General features: G+C 40.8%; 1 protein-coding gene across 5 annotated transcripts in view; it reads right to left on the bottom strand.

The window, feature by feature from the left end:
* Positions 1 to 22,423, bottom strand: part of bur (GMP synthase burgundy) — a 266,584-nt gene that overhangs the window by 85,655 nt on the left and 158,506 nt on the right. For all 5 annotated transcript variants that reach the window (XM_068378694.1, XM_068378693.1, XM_068378692.1 and 2 more), the window contains 2 exons: positions 21,225 to 21,440; positions 3,639 to 3,818 (listed from right to left, as the gene is read on the bottom strand). In XM_068378694.1, the coding sequence (XP_068234795.1) occupies positions 3,639 to 3,818; positions 21,225 to 21,440 (396 nt within the window). The remainder of the gene's footprint in view (positions 1 to 3,638; positions 3,819 to 21,224; positions 21,441 to 22,423) is intronic.

Below are 22,423 nucleotides of genomic sequence, written 5' to 3'. Positions count from 1 at the left end.
GACAGGACGATCAGGAACTGGGATGTGTCCCTAAAGGGAGGGCATCCCCTGAAGAGGACCAAGGCAGGTCTGCTTCAGTACAGACCCGACGATTAACACTGGAAGTACTGCTTGATACTCCAAGGAGTGATCCCTATGAGAGATCTCTCCCGCAAACGGGAGAGGTGCCCTTCATAGAAGAGACTGGGAGACCCCACAGGCTGAATCACTGGTGAGCGCCTGCGATCTCTCAGGAAAAACTCCAACGATGTGCGCCGCAACAGGAGTGCGCTGTTAAGATGGGCGCGCAACTGGAACCGTGCGTACAGGATTGCGCAATTTGAATGGAGAGTCCAGAGGTACCTGTGAGCGCCCGTGCGCTAACTTAGGCACCTCCTGGACTGCGCGCTGAATTGTAGAAGCGCGCTGGGGCGTTGGTGAGCGCGTGTGCGCTATCAGGAACTGCGCGCGATGGGTGTGCACGCATGTGCGCAGGTGAGCGCTGGCGCGCTAAATCAGGAACTGCTGGAGGGCGCTGGCACGCAGTGGGGCGTAGGAGAACCCTGGCACGTAACAGGCACAGGTGCGCGCATGCGCGCAGGTGAGCGCTGAGGCGCTAAGTCTGGAACAGCAGCATGAGGGGGCGCAGGTTAAACCTGGAGCTGAAGGGTTAGAGGCGCAGTTTGGGCTCAAGAGTATTTTGCGCAATGACAGGTTTAGACGTGGGCGCCCACAGCGCCTCAGCAGCCAGGAATGGAGACAGCAGGTCAGCAGGACTTGACTAAGGGAACGAGAGACCAAAGGCCTATTTGCGAGACCCCGAAGGATCAGCGCAACAAGAAACCGAAGTGTCCCTGTCACTAAACACCGAAGTGTAGGAGTGACTAAAGTTACGAGAGCCCAAGGGTTCTGCATAACTAATGTTACGAGACCCCGAAGGGTCAGCGTAACGAGAAACCGAAGTTTCCCTGTCACTAAACACCGAAGTGTTAGTGACTGAACAGCAAGCTGTTCTAAACAGGAACAATCCTCCGACGAGGAGTCTCTATGAGTGGCCTCTCTCGCGAACGAGAGAGGTGAACACTTCGTAGAAGAGACTGGTGAAGGTGCCCCTAAGGGCCGTTGGATCAGCAAGCTGACCTTATCCGGAACAATCCTCCGAAGAGGAGTCTCTATGAGTGTCGTCTCTCACAACGAGAGAGGTGAACACTTCGTAGAAGAGACTGGTGAAGGTGCCCCTAAGGGCCGTTGGATCAGCAAGCTGACCTTATCCGGAACAATCCTCCGAAGAGGAGTCTCTATGAGTGTCCTCTCTCACAACGAGAGAGGCGACACTTCGTAGAAGAGACCTATAAGGAGCAATCCTCCTAACAGGAGCCCCTAAGAGTGGCCTCCCTCGTGAACGAGAGAGGTCACAAGACTAATATTGTATCTGTTTAGCCCCTTGAGCATAGCTACAGAAGCGACTGCTCAGCCCCAAGAGCTTAGTCACATCAAGTTCCATGGCCGGCTTTGCAACCGCTGAGCCCCTTGAGCATGGTTACAAGAGCGGTCGCTCAGCACCAAGAGCATAACCGCCTAAGGGCCAGGAAAACCCATCCAGGAATATTAAAGTATGAGAAGTTCCCCCTCTGCAGGGGGAAGATCTCACAACTGGGAAGGGAACCTCTTCGGAAGGGAAGTTACCTAACCCCAGGAGGTGAACCTCCTTATAGTTCTAACATGAACTGAAGAGCTGACAGTTGTCACGGGAGAACTTCTAAGAGAAGGGATAACGCCCATGACGATGTCCTAGAGAGACAGCGACAGCAGACTCCTCAGGCATAAACAGGACAGCTCTGCTTCGTTGGCACACTTCAGTCAAACGAGGGAATAGCAAAACATAAGAATTAAAAATTAAGTATGCGCCCTCCTCCCCCACTGACATTTACGGGAGAAGGGGGAGGGCGGAGAACTTTAACAAAAAGCAGAATTATAACGATTATAATCATGTAACTGATTTGCATGTTCATAAATAGTAAGAACCACTGACCCCCGAAGGGAAGTGTTCCCCAGAAGCTGAAAAGTTAAAAATACAATTAGATTTCATTAAAAAATAATTGAGGCAAATAAAACGGAATAGCAACTCAGCCCGCAACGGGAAAGAAGCTACCGTAGTAGTACGTAGTAGTAAGGGGTGAACGACCTCGAGTAGGGAGAGAGAGACCGTATTCAAACCAAACTCCCACATCCCTTCGCTGAGGGTCCAAGTTCTCCGTAGGAAAGAAGGAACAGCGAAGAAAACGGATTTTCATCCAGCGATGACGAGTCCCCACGGCGGCCGAAGGAACAATCGAAGGACCAAGGGAGAGACTGCACCCCATGAAGTGAAACCGTGGTGGCCTAGAACTACGCCGGAGTTTCACTCTCTGTTGTCGTACACCACAGACACGGCACAAACACTGAAAAGGAAACTTACTATATTCTATACACATATATACATAAACACAACGAATGTTTATATATATATATTAAGTATAAGAAAAAGTAAAAGACAAAAGCATTAATGGCTGTCAAAGCGAGGGTGGGAGCAGACACCTCCGCTCACCGCCCGAGCCAAAAGTTAAGTGAAGCACTCACTAGTACGTGTGAGGGGGGTTAGCAAGCTACCCCAGCCTACCCCCCGCTATCTAGCGGTGGGGTAGTAAACCCTTGTTAAAATTCTAATGGCTCGTCATTCAGCTACTCCGAAGTAATTACCCCCTGTAAATAGCGTGGTTTGTATTTCAGTTACGGAACAAATTTGTTTTAGTAACGAAACAGCTTATCACTGATTCTTTTATATTCTTTACAGCATAACTGTCACTTTGCTTTGCACTCATTTTCCTCATAAATCATCTAGTCTTTCAGAGATATCAAGACCTACTATATATTATAGATATATGCATTGATAGATAGGTATGTAGATAGATAAATATACACAGATTAAATATATACATACATAGTAATCATAGAACAGAGAAAACTTGGGGAAATGCGTTCATAAGCACTAGGGAAAGATAATACTGTAGCAACAGTGTTTGTTAGAATATTTACAGCACCAAAAATATGTTAAAGTATAGAGTAGATTGGAATACATGAAAGAATTTGGCCCAATAACCCCAAAGCTGTGGCCTTTAAAGCTATTCAATGGCCATGTACAGCTGGAAGGAAACCATGCAGTTGCACTTGGGAATAAAATTCTAGAGGTACGACAGCTTGATAAAGAAATGGATGCTAGGATGGAGGTGTAATAGAGGACTAGAAAATGGGTGCAGCTATGGGGATGAAGGGACACTGGTAGCACTACTGTACTCCTACATGGTGTACAGCTGTAGAGAGAGAAGAGCAGAGTGGAAGGAAGTAAATCTGGTCTTTATGTGCAAACAAAATGTTTCAATAAATCTAATAGAAAGAAATACTGTATGCGACTAAATTTTCTTATATACAGTAATTTCAGATATGAAAGAAAGGGGAATGGGATATGAAAAAATGGTAATGAATCAGACATCAAGAAGCATAAATTTATTAGATGCATGAGTTACTTATTCCCTCAAAGCTGTCATGTCTTATGACTAAATTCACTCTACAAACAAATGATTCAGTTCTAAAACTAAACAAAAAACTAGTTGTCAACATACCTTTTGTACACTACTGGCATAATCCACTATGACTTTTAAAATAACTTGACTCTCTGAAAAATCCCTCTCCATAAAAGGTTCTTCGGCACATAGAACTCTGATAGCCAATCCAGGTCCAGGAAAAGGATGCCTCTGGACAAATTCTTCTAATAACCCTAGATCTCTACCAATTTGTCGAACCTAAAAAAAATTAATTCAATAAGGTTAGTTTTTAAAAGTTCTTAGCTGACATATGGTTATAATTTGCTCCAATTTATTTTTAAAAAAAAACACTATTTTGATTATAAGTAAGGAAACTAATTATGACAAAATGTTAATTGTAAGTTTATTTATATATAATTCATATAAGTATACAGCATATCAAACGCTGACCATATTCTGCTATGAAAACAGATGTATTGCCAGATAAGCAAGGACTGGTCGGTTTCATCAGATGATATTACAGAAAAACATAAACAAGAGGAAGATTTAGATATATCAGTATGAATAGCCTATTTTTTGGCATACAGTAGGGTCCCGAATTATGTGTGTTCGAATTATGCGATTAACCATTTATACGGTCGGTAGTTTAAAAAAAAAAAAATTGTTTCTTCAAAGCTGTTCAAAGTCTGCAAGACAAGCACAACAAAATATATCAAATCTACTGTCTTTTTAGGTATATTGGTAGCCCTAAATACAGTGCTTGATAATAAATGTTACCAAACGATATTTATCTTACATTTTATTAACATAATTTCATAATAAATAGCCTCTTAAAGGATAAAATTCCATATCAACAATGAAATAAACTTTTAACTATGCAAATCCAGCTGACAAAATGTAAACAGAATTGTGGTTACATTCTCGGCAATCTTTATCTTTCTCTAACCTTTCGATAATTTCAATGGTATTGTTAACGAAGGTATATTGAAGCATTATTTTTATTTAGTATAGAATATATAAAGCTTTAGTTTTCCCTGTGGGTATTTAAGGTTTTCACATGTAGGCTGGGTTCGTTTATCAGCAGTGAATAGCGTAAATTTCGGTAACAAGTCGGCAATATTTTGTCATCTTCTAAACAGTATAGATTTGCTTTACAATGATTTTTTTTGTATAGTACAAGGTGTAATTATAAAATCCTCTCTCCGAGAGAGAGAGAGAGAGAGAGAGAGAGAGAGAGAGAGAGAGAGAGAGAGAGAGAGAGAGAGACTCAAATCTCTCTCTCTCTCTCTCTCTCTCTGTATGTGTAAAAAATAAAATCTTAGTTCACATATTACAACCTGACTTTAAGAATGAAATTAACATGACTATTATTAGTTGCGGTGATCATTTCCTCGCTTCAAGTGGTACAAGAAACAAAAACATGGCATTCGATTACAACAGCTGATTCTCTCTCTCTCTCTCTCTCTCTCTCTCTCTCTCTCTCTCTCTCCAGTGTTATACAATACTTACATATACTCTGGATGAAGAACCGAAAATAGGTTTTATTAAAAAGCGCCAATTAAATATAAAACAAAAAATTATACCGAGTATAAATCCATTTCAATCGTAGCTTAAAATATGACATCCGATTTCGTCAGCAAACCACTTTTTTTAGGAAACTTCACTTTATTCTAGAAAATTGCTACTATTTAAATAGTTAATTGTGCTTTAAGAAAACCCTGTACTTTTGTTTTAAATTTCGGAAATGTTCTATAAATCGAGTATTGTCGACTTATTTTTGTTTAACTTTTGGCTGTGATCAGATCAGCTGATGTCTAGCTCTCGCTCTCAAGAATATGAGCGTACGAATACAACAACAAAGCATTGTTTATATCATTTCTTAACTTATTCAAACCATCTATACAGTTAATATTACATAAGCACCAATGTCTTATAACCTATCATATTTATTGTTTATTACATTTAAAACCATCATATATATACACACACACACACACTTATTGTTTATTACATTTAAAACCATCATATACACACACACACACACACTCACTCACACTCTCTCTCTCTCTCTCTCTCTCTCTCTCTCTCTCTCTCTCAAAAAAAAAAAAAAAAGAAAAGAAAATAAATTGTTTTCCTGCTTTGCTACGTACGTAGGATTTTATATAGATACGGTAAATAATATTTGTAATAACACATTTACTAAAAGCTTTTAATATCATTATTTATCACTTTCATCATGCGCGTTTAATGCCTTCGTTTGTTTATTACGATCGAAGATGGAGTGTACAGTAAACGAATGGAAGGTTTCCGTTTCAGGCGGCGTCATAAAGAAAAACATTATATAAATGGCATTCATTTCATTTATTTGGAAGTCCTAAGAAAAATGAAGTAAAACATTGGTAATAACAAAATCAACATACTGCATAATCAATATAATCGAAAAGCCATAAGGTTGAGGAAATTTTGGGTGCAACTCAAAGTATGATGCGTGTCTTACAAGGCTTGCAGTCTGAAAGGCTAGAGAGCTAGGGAGTCTTTGCATTCTAAACCAATACCGAAGAATGGAAGACATTCGGTAAAGGTCTAGAGGTAACTCTCCAGCATCAACAAGGAGACTTGGGATAGGCGAGGTTTTAAAAGCTCCAGTAGATAATCTAATACCTGCATGATGTATAGAGTCTAATATTTTTAACCGGCTTGGGGTGGCTGAAGAATATACCTCACAACCATAACTAATTTTGGAAAAAATCAAGGCCTTGTATAATTTTAAAATAGTATTGCGGTCTGCCCCCCATGATGTATGGGACAATACTTTTAAGATATTCAGAGCTTCAACACATTTAGCTTTTAGCGCTTTTAGGTGAGAAACCCATGTAAGTCTACAGTCAAATATCAAACCTAAAAATTTGGTTTCCGATACACATGGTATCCGTTGACCTTTAATGTATATATCCGGGTCTGGATGTACTCCCCGGATACGACAAAAATGGACAATGGTAGTTTTACTTGTCGAGAACTTAAATCCATTCATGTCAGCCCACTGGATAATTTTATCAATAGAGAGTTGGATTTTTCTCTCAACCATTGCCATTCTAGTGCCAGCAAATGATATTGAGAGATCATCCACAAATAGTGTTGAGAGAACATCCTGGGGAATGGCTGAGGATATCCCATTAATTGCTAGTGCAAAAAGGGTTACACTCAGCACACTACCCTGAGGAACTCCTTCTTCCTGGCACTTACTCTCTGATAGAGTTTCCCCCACTCTCACTTGAAAAACTCTATGTGAAAGAAATGCCTGAATAAATAGTGGCAGCTCTCCTCTCAATCCCAATTCATGAATGGTTTTAAGAATACCATATCTCCATGTGGTATCATATGCCTTTTCAAGGTCAAAAAATACTGTAACATGGTGCTGTTTGGAAGCAAAGGCTTCACAAATAGATGACTCAAGTCGTATCAACACATCAGTCGTTGAGTGCATTTTTCGGAATCCACATTGAATCGGTGATAAAATACCTTTCTTTTCAAGGTACCATATCAGCCTTGCATTGACCATCTTCTCCATGATTTTACATAAACAAGATGTCAATGCAATAGGACGATAGTTTGCTGCTAAAAACTTGTCTTTACCGGGTTTTAAAAAGGCTAAAATAATGGCTAGTTCCCAAACACTTGGGTAGCTATGATCATGCCATATTCTATTAATAATACTTAAAATAAATAGCTTTGTATTAAAATGTACATGTTTAATCATTGCATATGGAATTCCATCGGGTCCAGGGGCTGTATCGTTGCAATGAGAAAGTGCGGAATCAAATTCTCTTTCAGTGAAAGGAGAATTATACGACTCTTCCCTTCTTGTTGCAAAATTTAAAATTTTCTTTTCTTCAGTGCTCCTATATTGGTGACCAGGGGCTCCTTCACACTTGCTGGATACATTTGAAAAATGATTAGCCAGGGCATTGCTAACTTCATTTGCTTCAGTTACATACTGGCCATTCACCTTCAACACTGGTGGTGGGTTGGGGGTGAATTTGCCAGCTATCTTTTTTACTTTCCTCCACACAGAAGATGGTGGTGTTCTACTGTTAATGGAGGAAACAAAAGACATCCATGACTGGCGTCTTGCTTCTTTCATGGCACGACGGAACTGTGCTCTACATTTCTTGTACATAATTAAATTCTCATCAGTTCGGAGTCTACGCAATCGTGTTAGAGATCTTCTTGTGGCTCTGTGGAGTGCAGTTAGTTCTGAAGACCACCACGGGACTGGTCGTCGTTTGAATAATCCTGTTGTTTTGGGAATTGAATTGACTCCTGCTGTATGAAGAGTTCCATTCAGCAGGTCTATGGCATCATCAATACTTTCAAACTGTTCTGCTCTCCCTTCAATTTCACTTAGCTCAGAAAATTTAACCCAGTCTGCCTTGTCTAGATTCCAACGTGGCGATCTTTGCAAAGGTGGACCCTTGTTGGTGTTTATAATGATTGGTGCATGATCACTAGTATGCCAATCATCTAATGTCCTCCAATCAAAATCAAGAAGGCAGTTAGAGCTTGCAATTGAAAGGTCAATGCATGACAAAGTACCTGTCTGAACATGGAAGTGCGTGGGCTCTCCTGTATTAAGGAGCCCCACATCCTCATTCTCCACAATTGATGAGATAATATTGCCCCTTGTGTTGGCCAAAACATCACCCCATAAAGGATGTCTACCATTCATATCTCCCAGTAAGAGAAAAGGTTGAGGGAGTTGTTGAATAACTTCTACTAAATCATCATATAAAATATCATCATTTGGAGGTAAGTACAGAGAGCATATTGTATATTTTCTCCCTATATCAATTTGTACAACAACTGCCTGCAGGGTTGTACGTATAGACATGGGTATTAGGGGAACATCTCGACGAATGTACATGAGACTTCCGCCATGGCTCCCTGCTTGTTGATTATATGGTGTTCTATAGCTAACATACTCTCGAGGACTAGGAGTGTTAGAATCAAGCATACTTTCCTGTAGACATACTATTATGGGGGAATGCTCATGAATTAGGAGCTTAAGTTCTTCATATTTCGCCCTCAAACCCTGACAGTTCCATTGCAAAATGGAGGAGAAAACTATGGATTATTTCTGGAAGACGTCTTGGGTGAGGTCTTCCCATTAGCAGTTTTTATTCTAACATTATTACTTGTAGGTTTCTTCAGAGATGGTCTTGTTATGTTGGGTTTTACGTTGGAGTTTTTCTTTGTATCTTTTTTATATATTTGTTGAGGGGGATGGTGGACCTCAACTTGAATTTCTGATTTATTTAAATTGTCTTCTGGTTGATCGCCAACATCAACAGACAAAACATCATATTTATTTGATGTCATAATTCTAGTATTTCTTATGGAAGGGGGTGAGAGAGATGGAGGTCTCTCTCTTTTACGATTAATAGATTGCAAGTTACCAGGTTTTTGTACCTTCCCCACTACAGGTACACCTGATAACTTGGTGTCAGGTGGAATCTCCATTAAATCAGGCAAGGATATGGCCTGGGAGAGGTTAGTACTATCCTTTGTAATGGGGGACAAAGGTTTGATAGTGGTGGGCAATGTCTTTTTGTTGATACTCAATGATAAATCTTTAGGAGGAGATGTTCTTGTCTTATGCAGCACTTTATCAATAGATTGTGAATTCCTTTTTCGAGAACTACCTACAGTAGTAGGTGGGTGAGATGATTCCCGAGGAACTTTTTCTCCTGTTTTTAATGTTTTTGCATAAGTATTAGATTTATTTAATAATCTCTTGGCATGCCCCACGCTTACATGTTCAATAATTGATTTATTGAGGGCAGCCTCTTCTAACTTATAAAACTGGCAGCTCCTATCATTAGATTTATGATTAGAGTTGCAGTTTAAGCACCTTGCCTCAAGTGTACAATCCCCATGATAAATTTTGGAGCAAGTATTACAAATTTTTTCATTATTGCAAACTTTGGAAGGATGTCCAAATTTAAAGCAATTATAACATTGCAGTGGCTTCTGCTTAAAAGGTTGAACTCTGATCCTTTCGTTTTCTATGTCTATGTGGAAAGGTACATCAGCATCCTGGAAAGTAAGAACAATCATTGATGTTCCAGGTACTTTATGTACTTTCCACACTGATAGGGGACACATGGCCAATATCTCCTCTTCAGTAAATTCATACAGATCCCTATTAAAAACCACTCCCCTTCCATAGCTAAAGTTTAGATGGGGTTTGATGTCCAATTTTATATCATCATTTACTGTCTTCAAATTAGACAGTATAACAGACTGTGTGTATGACTTGGCCTTTATCAAGAAACTTTTCTTCCCAAATCGAGATATATCTCCAGGTGCGATCGTACCTACCTTCCTCTGAAGAAATTTGCATATCTTGAAATAATTTTCCGTACCTCCTACAGATTGAGCAAGAAGCCACATTGGTGGTTTTGGCTTTCTTTGGGATGGTATATCTGCCTCTATATCTTGATCAGCCCAGTCTGCTGGTCTGTAGACATCCAGATCTTTAGGTGCCCCATCACACAGAGCACCCTTAACATTCATATTACCTACTTTAATATCAACAATGTTACAGCTTGCATTAAATGCTTCCTCATGACAATTAAATGATAACCAAGATTCCCAATTATCATCTTGAAGTTTCATTCTAATTTCATTTATTGATCCGTAACACTCAAATATTTTATGTAGCACATCATAATTAGCTTCTAAAGGGATTTGGGTAACGTGCAGGACTTTCAGTTTTCCTGTGTTGCCCAAATTACCCTTTTTCCGAGTGTTTAAAGAATAGTCCTTTTTAGTTCCTACGTCGTCAACGGAGTTTTCTTTAAATGAATTGCCAGAGGTCGTCAACAGTGCCGGGGGCGAGTCAGCATATCCAGGGGAGGTGGGGTCATTTTCACAAGATTCCATCATAAAAAAAGAAGAAGAGTGATTTTTTGAAGTTTGATTTACCTGCTTGAGAACATTAAGGCATCACATGTTGGGAAGGAGATTTACACTCTCCACTACCGGCACAGTGAGAGTATACTTCCCAGATGGTCCACTCCATACCCTACCCGAAGGATAGCATCAAAACAGATATAGAGGCACAGGTGTAAGCTGAACCCGCCTGTTAGGACTGAGACCAAGAAACTATGGAATCATCCTCCCCATATCTGTAATGACGGGCTTCCGGCCAAAAGCCGAGAGTCCTACCCCAAGCGTTGGATCCCCCTGGATTCCGAAGACCCAACACTTGAGAATAGTTCCGCCAAAAAGGTCCAAACCATCTTCGGGATGGCTGAGATCATCCAATACTCTCACATATAGCTTTGAGCACAAACACCTCCCAACCGTGACACCCTTCCCATTCATCAAAGCAGGCAGCAATACCGGATGTAGAAACATCCGCCCAAGTGGCAATAATAGATGTAGAAACATCCATGCCATAAAAAGAGAAAAAAAAATAATAAACACACATATATATGTAAATATATACACATACATATGGGAAATTTTACTCATAGGGTTGGGACAGCAACATGAAGGAAAGTTTATAATATTAGGAGAAGGTTGAAGCCATATAAAGAGTTAGAAAAAGATGAAAGAGAGAAATTTAGATTCGAACTGGGGGAGCAATTTCCCCAAGTTCGAGAGCCCTCTTGCCCGTCACCAAGTTTCAGCACGGGAATGAAATGCGTGCTGAAGCTCAATGACTTCATCAAGGCATTCTCTCATTAAGAGGGTGGTTGAGGTGAAACTGGAGAGGTCGAAGATTGAGTCTCCCTAGGAAAACAAACTGCTCCAGTGACGAGTGTGTTCCCAGCAGACTCATCGACTTCCTTACAGAACAAATGCTCTTCCTTCGGTAAAGACGAATCTTTATGAGAGCTTGTTCTAGTCTTGTGGGCGATGGAAAAGCCCGAAAAACTAGACTCCGTATCTCTATTCCCAAATAGAGAATTGTTTGAGATGGGGTCAGTTGAGACTTCTCCTTGTTGACTAGGAGACCCAACTCCTTCGTTAGGGCCAAAGTCAATCTGAGATCAATCAGACAGCGATCGAAGGACGACGCCCTGAGTAACCAGTCGTCTAGGTATAGAGGGGCTCTGATACCTGTCGAGTGCAGGAAGCTCGCCACGTTCCGCATGAGCTTCGTAAACACAAGAGGAGCAGTGCTGAGACCGAAGCACAGAGCTCGAAATTGGAAGACTTCCTTCCCGTATACGAACCTTAGATAGTGATAGAAGGTCGGATGAATAGGGATATGGAAGTATACGTCTTGGAGGTCTAGAGAGACCATCCAGTCGCCTTCCCTTACTGATGCTAGCACAGACTTGGAAGTCTCCACTGAGAACTTCGATTTCAGAATGAACACGTTGAGCGCGCTCACATCCAGCACTGGTCTCCAACCCCCTGAGTTCTTTGGAACTAGGAAGAGGCGGTTGTAAAAGCCTGGAAACTGGTGGTTTAGCACCTTCTCCACAGCCCCCTTTTTTAACAAAAGGGACACCTATAGGCGCAAAGCTTGTTTTGTTGCGTCCTCCTGGTATCTGGGAGAGAGATCTATCGGCTCTTGGACTAGAGGGGGTTTCTATACAAAGGGTATTTTGTACCACTCCTTCAACAAGAGGACGGACCACTGATCTGCTCCTCTTCTCTCCCAAGCCTGCCAGAAGTTCTTCAATCTGGCCCCTACTGTTGTCTGAAGTTGAGGGCAGTCGGACTCTGCCACGACTTGATCTAGCTTCCCTCCTTTTACCTCGTCTTCCATCAGAGCGAGAGTTGCCTCTGTCTCTGTTGGAGGCTCAACCATGAAAGGGAGGAATGAACCTAGATGCAGGGGTTTCCACCTTCAGTCTGCTGCCTGAAAACGACGAAGGCAGCACCTTGTGAGCCGTTTTAGATACCAAGTTATGGGTGTCCTTCAAGGCTAGTGATGAAGCTATTTCCCTCACAAGCTCTTGGGGAAAAGCGAACGAGAAAGCGGTGCAAACAGAAGCTACAACTTCTGACAAGGAGTAACTCCCATAGCCAGAAAGGAGCACAACGTATCTCTCTTCTTAAGGACACCCGCCGTAAAAAGAGCAGCCAGCTCATTTGATCCATCCATTATGGCTTTGTCCATGCAGGACATAATCTGAACCACACTCATTATTTTCAAAAACAGACACTTTCTTACTCAAGGCTCCCAATGCCAAGTCTAGAAAGTTGAACACTTCAAAAGCACGGAAGACGCCCTTGAGCAGATGGTCGAGTTCCGAGGTTGTCCATAAAATTTTTGAGCGTCTCATGGCCAGACGACGAGGAGAGTCTACCAGACTTGAGAAGTCCCCCTGGGCAGAGGCAGGTACTCCCAAGCCGAGAACTTCTCCTGTCTCATACCAGACGCTCGAACGAGAAGCAAGCTTAGCTGGAGGGAAGGCAAAGGCTGACTTGCCAAGACTCCTTTTGGACTGCAACCAGTCTCCCAGCAAACGCAAAGCTCTCTTAGACGACCGGGAGAGCACCAATTTAGTAAACAGGGGAGCTTGCGTAGTCGTCCCCCAGGTGAAGTCAGGAGGAGGAGAGCGTGGTGCAAGAGGCACAAAATGTGAAGGAAAAACTTCCTTAATAACAGTCACAATCTTTTTAAAATCCAATGAATGTTGTGTGGATCTAGGTTCCTCTTCTTCTGACAAGGTACCCAAAGGTACAGCTGTGGAAAGGGATCATCCACTTCCTCCTCAGAAAAAACTTCATCCGGAAGCTCGACGTGTTTGCGAGGTGGAGAATCGAAAAGGTGTCGGGAACTGTGTGGAACAGCTTGACAGCTTGCATCGACCTGCCGATGGGTAGCAGGAAGAGAAGGAAGATTGACATCACGTCGGGACTGTATCGACTGACGTTCAACATCACGTCGAACCTGACGATCAGCGTCACGTTTGACAGCATGCTGAATACTAGGGGTCACGTCAGCTTAACGTGAAACTTCACGCTTGGAAGCATGGTGAGAAGGGTCACGCTTATTAGAAATGTGACGCTCCGCAAGCGAGGGTTCCTGTCGTTCATGGGGTGGACGGTAAGACTGCAAGAATGAGGAAAGTTTCATCTGCATGTCCTGCAGCATGCTAAAATTAGGGTCAGTCACAGAGTGTCAGAGCGTGACTTTGATAACGTCCGTTCCGCAACGTCAGTGATGACAACGGGAGCAACAGCACTCACGTCACGTCTGGAACGTCCAGACGAAACCACAGAACCATGACCCTGCAAAGGGGTCTCCGGAGCAACCATAGCAAACGTTTTAAGGGGACGTTTGGCAGGTGAACCTTCATCCGATGAAGGCAGACGTTCAGGACTGCTTCAATGACCGCAGCCAGGACGTTGACTTTGATCTGAAGGGATCAATTTCCTCTTGAGAGGTCTGGAATCCTAATGCCAGTTTTTTCTACTGATGTTAACGTCATCAGAGGATGAGGAGAACTTAGCCTCGCCTCTCCCATGATAAGGGCGATCGTTACGTGCAACGTCAACCGCAACTCGTGAGGGGACGTCTGTTCGTGGTTTAAAACCTATCGTTCCCTTTCGTCGTTTGACATTCCTTCTCCCAGGGATTGGGGAGCTTGAAAGCAGTCTAGGACTGGGTGAACGACAAGTATCAACAGATGTACCCTCCGCAACACTGAACACATTCTTAGCACTTTTACCACTAACACTGGCACTTTTCAACAATTTAACGTCGGACATGAGCTGGTTCCTGTCCGTAGCAAGCGACTCGACCTTGGCACCAAGGGCATGAATCGCCTTCCTCAAGTCCATCAGTGAAGGCTCGTTAGTGCTAGTAGGGGGTTCATGAACTACCACTACAGGGGAAGGAATAGGTTCAGGGACATGGGGAGAGGATAATACTCTAGAGTGAAAAGAGCTTCTTCTAACCCTATCTCTCACTAACTTATGCGTGTGCTTCTCATATTCAAGCCACTTGGTATCAGATAAAATAACACTCTCATCACATCGATCCCTTAACTGACATATTTTACCTCTACATTTGTTACGAATAGACTGGGGATCGATGGAGGCCTTAGGATGGCGGGTCTTACAGCCTTTCACACATTTCCTATACACAGGGGAAGGGTCGGCCATTTTGGAATATCCAGACAGAGATCAAACAAGCAAGGGTCAAAAATAGTCAAATCAAAAAGAGTTTCAAGAAAAGTCGTAAGAAAATCCAATCAAGCGAAAGCCATTAAACAAAAAACAAGTACTTCACCAAAGCTGTAGAAAACAGGAGGTTATGCGTGAGCATGAAAGTTCCAATGTTGTTGCCACAGCAGCAGAGAAGAACTGAGGACTTATGGAATGGTTCCAGTATCCTGGCGAGTGGGGGTGCTAGTAGTACACCTAGCTTCCCAATTTCCGATTGCCTGCGAGTTTTGAATTTTTCTGCCGTGACGTCAGAGACGTTAGCTATATACAGTAGGGTCCGGAATTATGCGAGAATTTGGTCGATGAATGACCTCGTATAAATGGAAAATCGCAATTTTCGAAACACACAACTAACAGAAATAATTACATTTGGCCATGGCAACCGACAACTTGCTTATTCAAACGTGTTTACTACCCTTTTCCATTACTTTCTTTGTACTGTACTGTATTTCTTTATAATATCAAATTGTTCTTGTAAATAAATCAAACATTTAATATACTTTAAAGTTCTAATAACTTGAAAAATGGTTAAAATTAAAACCAGGATGGGTGTAAACACTGTATATTTCCCGTTATAACACGACCCAAAATACAGACAAATTTTAATGTTTGTCATATCTATTGTTTAAGACAACTGGTGAATAGCAAAACCATCACTCTATAGACTGGCTTTTGTTGCATGACTGAAAATCCAAAATTATCAAAATAAAGGCGATTTTATATCATGCGTTTCCTAAACAAGCCAAAAAGCACAATAGAAAACGACAACCAATGTTTTGTTTACGTTTATCTCTGATTATAACGAAGAAACAGACGCATTTACACATCTGTGTATAGGTTAGTTTTTGCATCCACAGCAATCTTACCAATATTGATTATATGTTGATTTTGTTATTACCAATGCTCTACTGTACTTATTTTTTTTCTAAGAACTTCCAAATAAATGAAGTGAATGCCATTTATATAATGTTTTTCTTTATGACGCCACCTGAAACGGAAACCTTCCATTTGTTTACGCTCCATCTTCGATCATAATAAACAAACGAACGCATTAAACACACATGATCAAAGTGATAACTAATGATATTACAAACATTTAGTAAACATTGTTATTACAAATATTTTACTTATCGTATCCATATAAATTCCTAAATTCATAGCAAAGCTGGAAACCTTTTTTTTCCTTATGCGTTTAATCCACAATAGCAAACTGCCGCTAATGACAGAATGATAATTTACGATAATTCTAAACTGTTACGAAAGATAATTATCCTTTCCATATCCAAAATACTTTTCCTAACTTCAGTTAGGAAAACCATATGCAAAAATGGTAAAAGAAGAAAGTACTAGGCCTATTTTTAAAGTCATCGAACAATTAGGTTACCGCTATTACGTTCGATGTGACAGAGAGAGAGAGAGAGGAGAGAGAGAGAGAGAGAGAGAGAGAGAGATGGTTTTAAATGTACTAAACAATAAATATAGTTTATAACACATTGGTCCTTATGTAATATTAACTGTATTGATGGTTTGAATAAATTAAGAAATGGTGTAAACAATTCTTTGTTACCGTATTCGTACGCGCATTTTCGTGAGAGCGGAAGCTAGACATCAGCTGACCTAATCACAGCCAAAAGTAAAACAAAAAGAAGTCAGCAATACTCGATTTTTAAAACACACCCGAAATTTAAAAACCCAAGTACATGTTTTATTATAGCGCAATTGACTATTTAAAGAGTAAAAATTTTCTGTAATAGAATGGTATTTCCTAAAAAATAGTGGTTTGCTGACGAAATCGCATACCGTATTTTAAGCTATGATTGAAATGGATGTATACATGGTATAGTTTTTTTATTTTGTATTTAATTGACACTTTAAGAAAACCGATTTTGGTTTCTTCATATATTTGTAAGTATTGTATAACACGAGAGAGAGAGAGAGAGAGAGAGAGAGAGAGAGAGACAGACAGACAGACAGAGAGAGAGAGACAGACAGACAGAGAGAGAGAAAGAGAGAGAGAGAGAGAGAGAGAGAGAGAGAGAGAATCAGCTGTTGTAATCGAGTGCCGTGTTTTTGTTTTGTGTACCTCCTGAAGCGAGGAATTGATCGCCACTACTAACAATTGTCATGTTAATTTCATTCTTAAACTCAAGTTGCCATATGTTAACTAGGGTTTTATTTCTTACGGGGAGAGAGAGAGAGAGAGAGAGATTTTATGGCAGAAATTCGAGAGAGAGAGAGAGAGAGGAGAGAGAGGAGAGAGAGAGAGAGAATCAGCTGTTGTAATCGAGTGCCGTGTTTTTGTTTCGTATACCTCCTGAAGCGAGGAATTGATCGCCACTACTAACAATTGTCATGTTAATTTCATTCTTAAACTCAAGTTGCCATATGTTAACTAGGGTTTTATTTCTTACGGAGAGAGAGAGAGAGAGAGAGAGAGAGAGAGATTTTATGGCAGAAATTCAAGAGAGAGAGAGAGAGAGAGAGAGAGAGAGATTTTATGGCAGAAATTCGAGAGAGAGAGAGAGAGAGAGAGAGAGAGAGATTTGATGGCAGAAATTCGAGAGAGAGAGAGATTTGATGGCAGAAATTCGAGAGAGAGAGAGAGAGGAGAGAGAGAGAGAGAGAGAGATTTGATGGCAGAAATTTGAGAGAGAGAGAGAGAGAGAGAGAGAGAGAGAGATTTGAGAGAGAGAGAGATAGATTTGAGAGAGAGAGAGAGAGAGAGAGAGATTTGATGGCAGAAATTTGAGAGAGAGAGAGAGAGAGAGAGAGAGAGAGAGAGAGATAGATTTGAGAGAGAGAGAGAGAGAGAGAGAGAGAGAGAGAGATTTTTATTTTACCGTCTACTCTACAAAACTAATCTTTGCAAATCAAATGTGTACTGTTTAAAATATGACAAAATATTGCCGACTCGTTACCGTAGTTTAGGCTATTCACTGCCGATAAAGGAACCCAGTCTACTCGTGAAAACCTTGAACGCCCGGAGGGAAAAATAAGGCTTTTATGTATACTGTACTAAACAAAAATAATGCTTTAATATACCATCATTAACACTACCATTATCGTAAAGTTGGAGAAAGATAATAATTGCCGAGAACGTAACCACAATTCTGTTTACATTTTGTCAGCTGGACTCGCACAGTTAACAGTTGATTTCATTGTTGATGTGGAATTTTATCCTTAAATAGGCTATTCATTATGAAATTATGTTAATATTGTTTTGTAAAATTTATTATAAATCACCGTATTTAGGGCTACCAATATGCTTAGAAAGACAATAGATTTGATACATTTTATAGTGCTTGACTCGCAGACTTTGAACAGTTTCGCAGATACAGAAAATTTAATTTTGAAAAATAGAGGTCGCATAAAAGGGGAATCGTATAATTCGAACACGCATAATTCGGGACCCTACTGTATATCTACCGGCTAAGTCTAATGTTTAAAATCATGATTTTTGCTAATAAATCCAAAAGTTTTTGATAAAATGACTTGAAATTTTCATATGATGACGGTATTATATATGTCTAAAACATATATAGAAATAGTGTAATTTGGATTATTAGAAAAAAAATGGCGGACGGTCCCCTTAATATGTGTTTTGTGTTGTCAATGGTACCAGTAGATTGGGTTGTGCATATATTATACCACTATATAAGGGTAAGGGAGATGTGCATGAGTGTTGTAATTCAAGGGGTATTAGTTTGTTGAGTGTAGTTGGAAAAGTGTATGGTAGAGTACTGATTAATAGGATTAAGGATAAAACAGAGTATACAATCTTAGAGGTACAGGGTGGTTTTAGAAGAGGTAGGGGTTGTATGAATCAGATTTTTACAGTTAGGCAGATATGCGAGAAATATTTAGCAAAAGGTAAGGAGGTATATGTTGCGTTTATGGATCTGGAGAAAGCGTATGATAGAGTCGATAGGGAAGCAATGTGGAATGTGATGAGGTTATATGGAGTTGATGGAAGGTTGTTGCAAGCAGTGAAAAGTTTCTACAAGGGTAGTAAAGCATGTGTTAGGATAGGAAATGAAGTGAGCAATTGGTTTCCGGTGAGACTGGGGCCGAGACACGGATGTGTGATGTTGCCGTGATTGTTTAACTTGCGTGTTGATGGAGTGGTGAGAGAGGTGAATGCTCGAGTGCTGGGACGAGGATTGAAACTGGTAGACGAGAATGACCATGAATGGGAGGTAAATCAGTTGTTGTTTGTGGATGATACTGTACTGGTTGTGGACGCAGAAGAGAAGCTTGGCCGATTTGTGACAGAATTTGGAAGGGTGTGTGAAAGAAGGAAGTTGAGAGTTAATGTGGGTAAGAGTAAGGCTATGAGATGTATGAGAAGGGAAGGTGGTGCGAGGTTGAATGTCATGTTGAATGGAGAGTTACTTGAGGAGGTGGATCAGTTTAAGTACTTGGGGTCTGTTGTTACAGCAAATGGTGGAGTGGAAGCAGATGTGCGTCAGAGAGTGAACGAAGGATGCAAAGTGTTGGGGGCAGTTAAGGGAGTAGTAAACAATAGAGGATTGGGCACGAAAGTAAAGAGAGTTCTGTATGAGAAAGTGATTGTACCAACTGTGATGTATGGATCGGAGTTATGGGGAATGAAAGTGACGGAGAGACAGAAATTGAATGTGTTTGAGATGAAGCGTCTAAGGAGTATGGCTGGTGTATCTCGAGTAGATAGGGTTAGGAACGAAGTAGTGAGGGTGAGAACGGGTGTAAGAAATGAGTTAGCAACTAGAGTGGATATGAATGTGTTGAGGTGGTTTGTCCATGTTGAGAGAATGGAAAATGGCTGTCTGCTAAAGAAGGTGATGAATGCACGAGTTGATGGGAAAAGTACAAGAGGAAGGCCAAGGTTTGGGTGGATGGATGGAGTGAAGGAAGCTCTGGGTGATAGGAGGATAGATGTGAGAGGGGCAAGAGTGTGCGCTAGAAATAGAAATGAATGGCGAGCGATTGTGATGCAGTTCCGGTAGGCCCTGCTGCTTCCTCCGGTGCCTTGGTTGACCGCGGAGGTAGCAGCAGTAGGGGATTTAGCGTTATGAAGCTTCATCTGTGGTGAATAACGGGGGAGGGTGGGCTGTGGTTCCCTAGCAGTACCAGCCGAACTCAGATGAGTCCCTTGTCAGGCTGGGAGGAACATAGAGAGGAGAGGTCCCCTTTTTGTTTCATTTGTTTGATATCGGCTACCCCCAAAATTGGGGGAAATGTCTTGGTATATGTATGTATGTATGTATATATATATATATATATGAGAGAGAGAGAGAGAGAGAGAGAGAGAGAGAGGAGAGAGAGAGAGAGAGAGAGAGAGAGAGAGAGAGAGAGAGAGAGAGAGAGAGAGAGAGAGAGAGATATTTTAGATGTCTCCAAGACTTTAACAGTCCATCTGCAGACTCCGTTTGCTCTTTGGTAGAGAGATTTACTTTAAGGGGACCTTCTGCTATGGTATATAAATTAACTTGAAAAAACAAAAAAATTGAGTTGTTGTTTCTATGTATGCAGAAACTTGTCATACATGCACTCCAGAAGTTTCAGTCAATTATTTTTTTAGAATATGATTTTACATGTTAATGCTTTAAATATTAGATATTTGAACTCCCACAGAAAATGCCACTGTCTAACTCTTAAAAACTGCTAACTAATATAAAAAGTCACATTTTCATAGTTCGTTTGCTAGGATTTATGTTAATTATGTGAAAGTTACTGTAAGTATTTTCAGATGACTTTACTTCAATTCTTTTATATTGTTAAGTAACAAGTTTTATGTGCTTTTAACACTATCCCAGTGATATTATGACTCCAATACTTATACCAGACAGATGGAAAGTCAAACAAAATGACTGAAAATTTGGATTCTTATTTTCTCATGTTTTACATTTGGCAACCGACGTAAACTCGAAACCGACTCAACTCGAAGCGACATTAACCGAGGTATACCTTTATAGGCTTTTCCTTTTGCACAAGCACAAGGCAAGGCACGTTTCGGCAATTGAGGTACTTGCATCTACGTTTACACTGCTAGGGTTAAGGAGAGATGCGCTACAGGCCATGTCTACATTAAACCAACAATTACTGCTATCTGAATTATGATGCAGCCCATCAGCTTTCACGAAAAATCTAAGGAGTGCGACTAATGACCTTAAAATTTTGGAAATTTAGATTATTGCATTTTTGGCTAAGAAGCCACCTAAATTTTATGTTTCAAATAGTTTTTTAATGAAAACAATTTGTATTACATTGCAAAAAAGTATTACACTGCTTAAAATCTTTTTCTAGTTTTAAGGTAAAAGTCAGTTTTAAACTAAGCTTTGAGGGAAGAGCAATATGAACATCAGAGATTACATAAAAATAATCAAAAGCAGTAATTTGAAATTTGCGATATCACTAACACATGACTTGAAAATGTGGTTGTGGGTACTAATTACTTTCCTCATTTCTAAAGTCTTTCAAATAACTTACCTCATCTTTATGAAAGTCTTTTAAAGGCTCTACAACCTTTCCTTGTGCCCTGAGAACCCTTACAAGATCTGTATCATTGTGGTGAGTTTTTATATTCTGTGCATTGCCCGAAACCAAAGAGGAGGCTGATTCGATAAGGTCAGGCCTTAGTGTGCCTTGGCCAAGCATCACATCATCAGCCCTCAAGTTCATTTCAGATATTACTTCATTAGCGACCTGGGTGAAAATATAAGGGAAATTTACTATAGAATGAAAAGGGATATAAAAACTAAATAAGTTAATTATACAATATCTATACAGCAGTATAAGAAAGAACTTTGTTCTAATATCACAATTCTTATAATTAATTTGTATTTTTCCTAGATATACAAACCTGAGTCCTTTAATTAGGGAGATTGATTCAGCGCGAGAAGGAGACGGTCATTAAATCTTGGATTATGAGCAGTTATCCAGCTAGCAAAGAGTCCGGGGCAAGGAGCCTTGCCCCTTTTCCCAGCCAGAAAGCTATACTTTTGACCTTTTGCCACAGGACTGAGAAGGGTGGTTGAGGAGGGAAGTTGGATTAAAAAGTTTGTGATTTGTTCCTACATGACATACTAACCCTTGTCCTTCAAGTGGTGAGACCCACTGCTTGGTGAGTTTGAATCTCCTTACAACCAAAGTGGAAGATCCATTTTCTTCCCTGGAGGCAATCACCGCTTGTCCTGTACAGAAGCTAAGCGGTAACACCCGCAACCTCCTACCTGTCTATCATAGGGATGAGACTGTTAGGGCCTGGTCTGTACATGGAGCTATGTACCTTCCCCAAAGGGGATATCAGCTAATGCTCTAGAGGAGCCGTCCAGAATGGCAATAAGGCCTTGGATTGAAGTTGAAGACACCCACAGTTATCAGCAGCACCTCACAAGGGAAGATTCTTTGGCAGAGGGACAAGTCTCCCCTGAAGGACCCTGGACAGGCAAGAGAAAAACAGGAAAACCCTTGAACTACTGCTCTTGTGGGGGGGCGGATTGCTTTCTTCTATGGGAACGTCTACCTCGAAGATGTAAGGGCCCTCACTGAAGGTGGAAAAAAAAAATAAAGACTCCTCTTGGGAGGAAGACATTTCCTTCCTCGACGATTCCTAAGTTAAGGGTTAAGTTAGAGGTCGTGGTTAAACAATCTCAAGGATAACTACAAGGGCACCGAAGATGGCTTCC

This window comes from Palaemon carinicauda, chromosome 8, assembly GCF_036898095.1.
Source record: "Palaemon carinicauda isolate YSFRI2023 chromosome 8, ASM3689809v2, whole genome shotgun sequence".
NCBI lineage: Eukaryota > Metazoa > Arthropoda > Malacostraca > Decapoda > Palaemonidae > Palaemon > Palaemon carinicauda.
The sequence above is the reverse complement of the archived record's forward strand: the minus strand, read 5'-3'. Positions and strand labels throughout refer to the sequence as shown.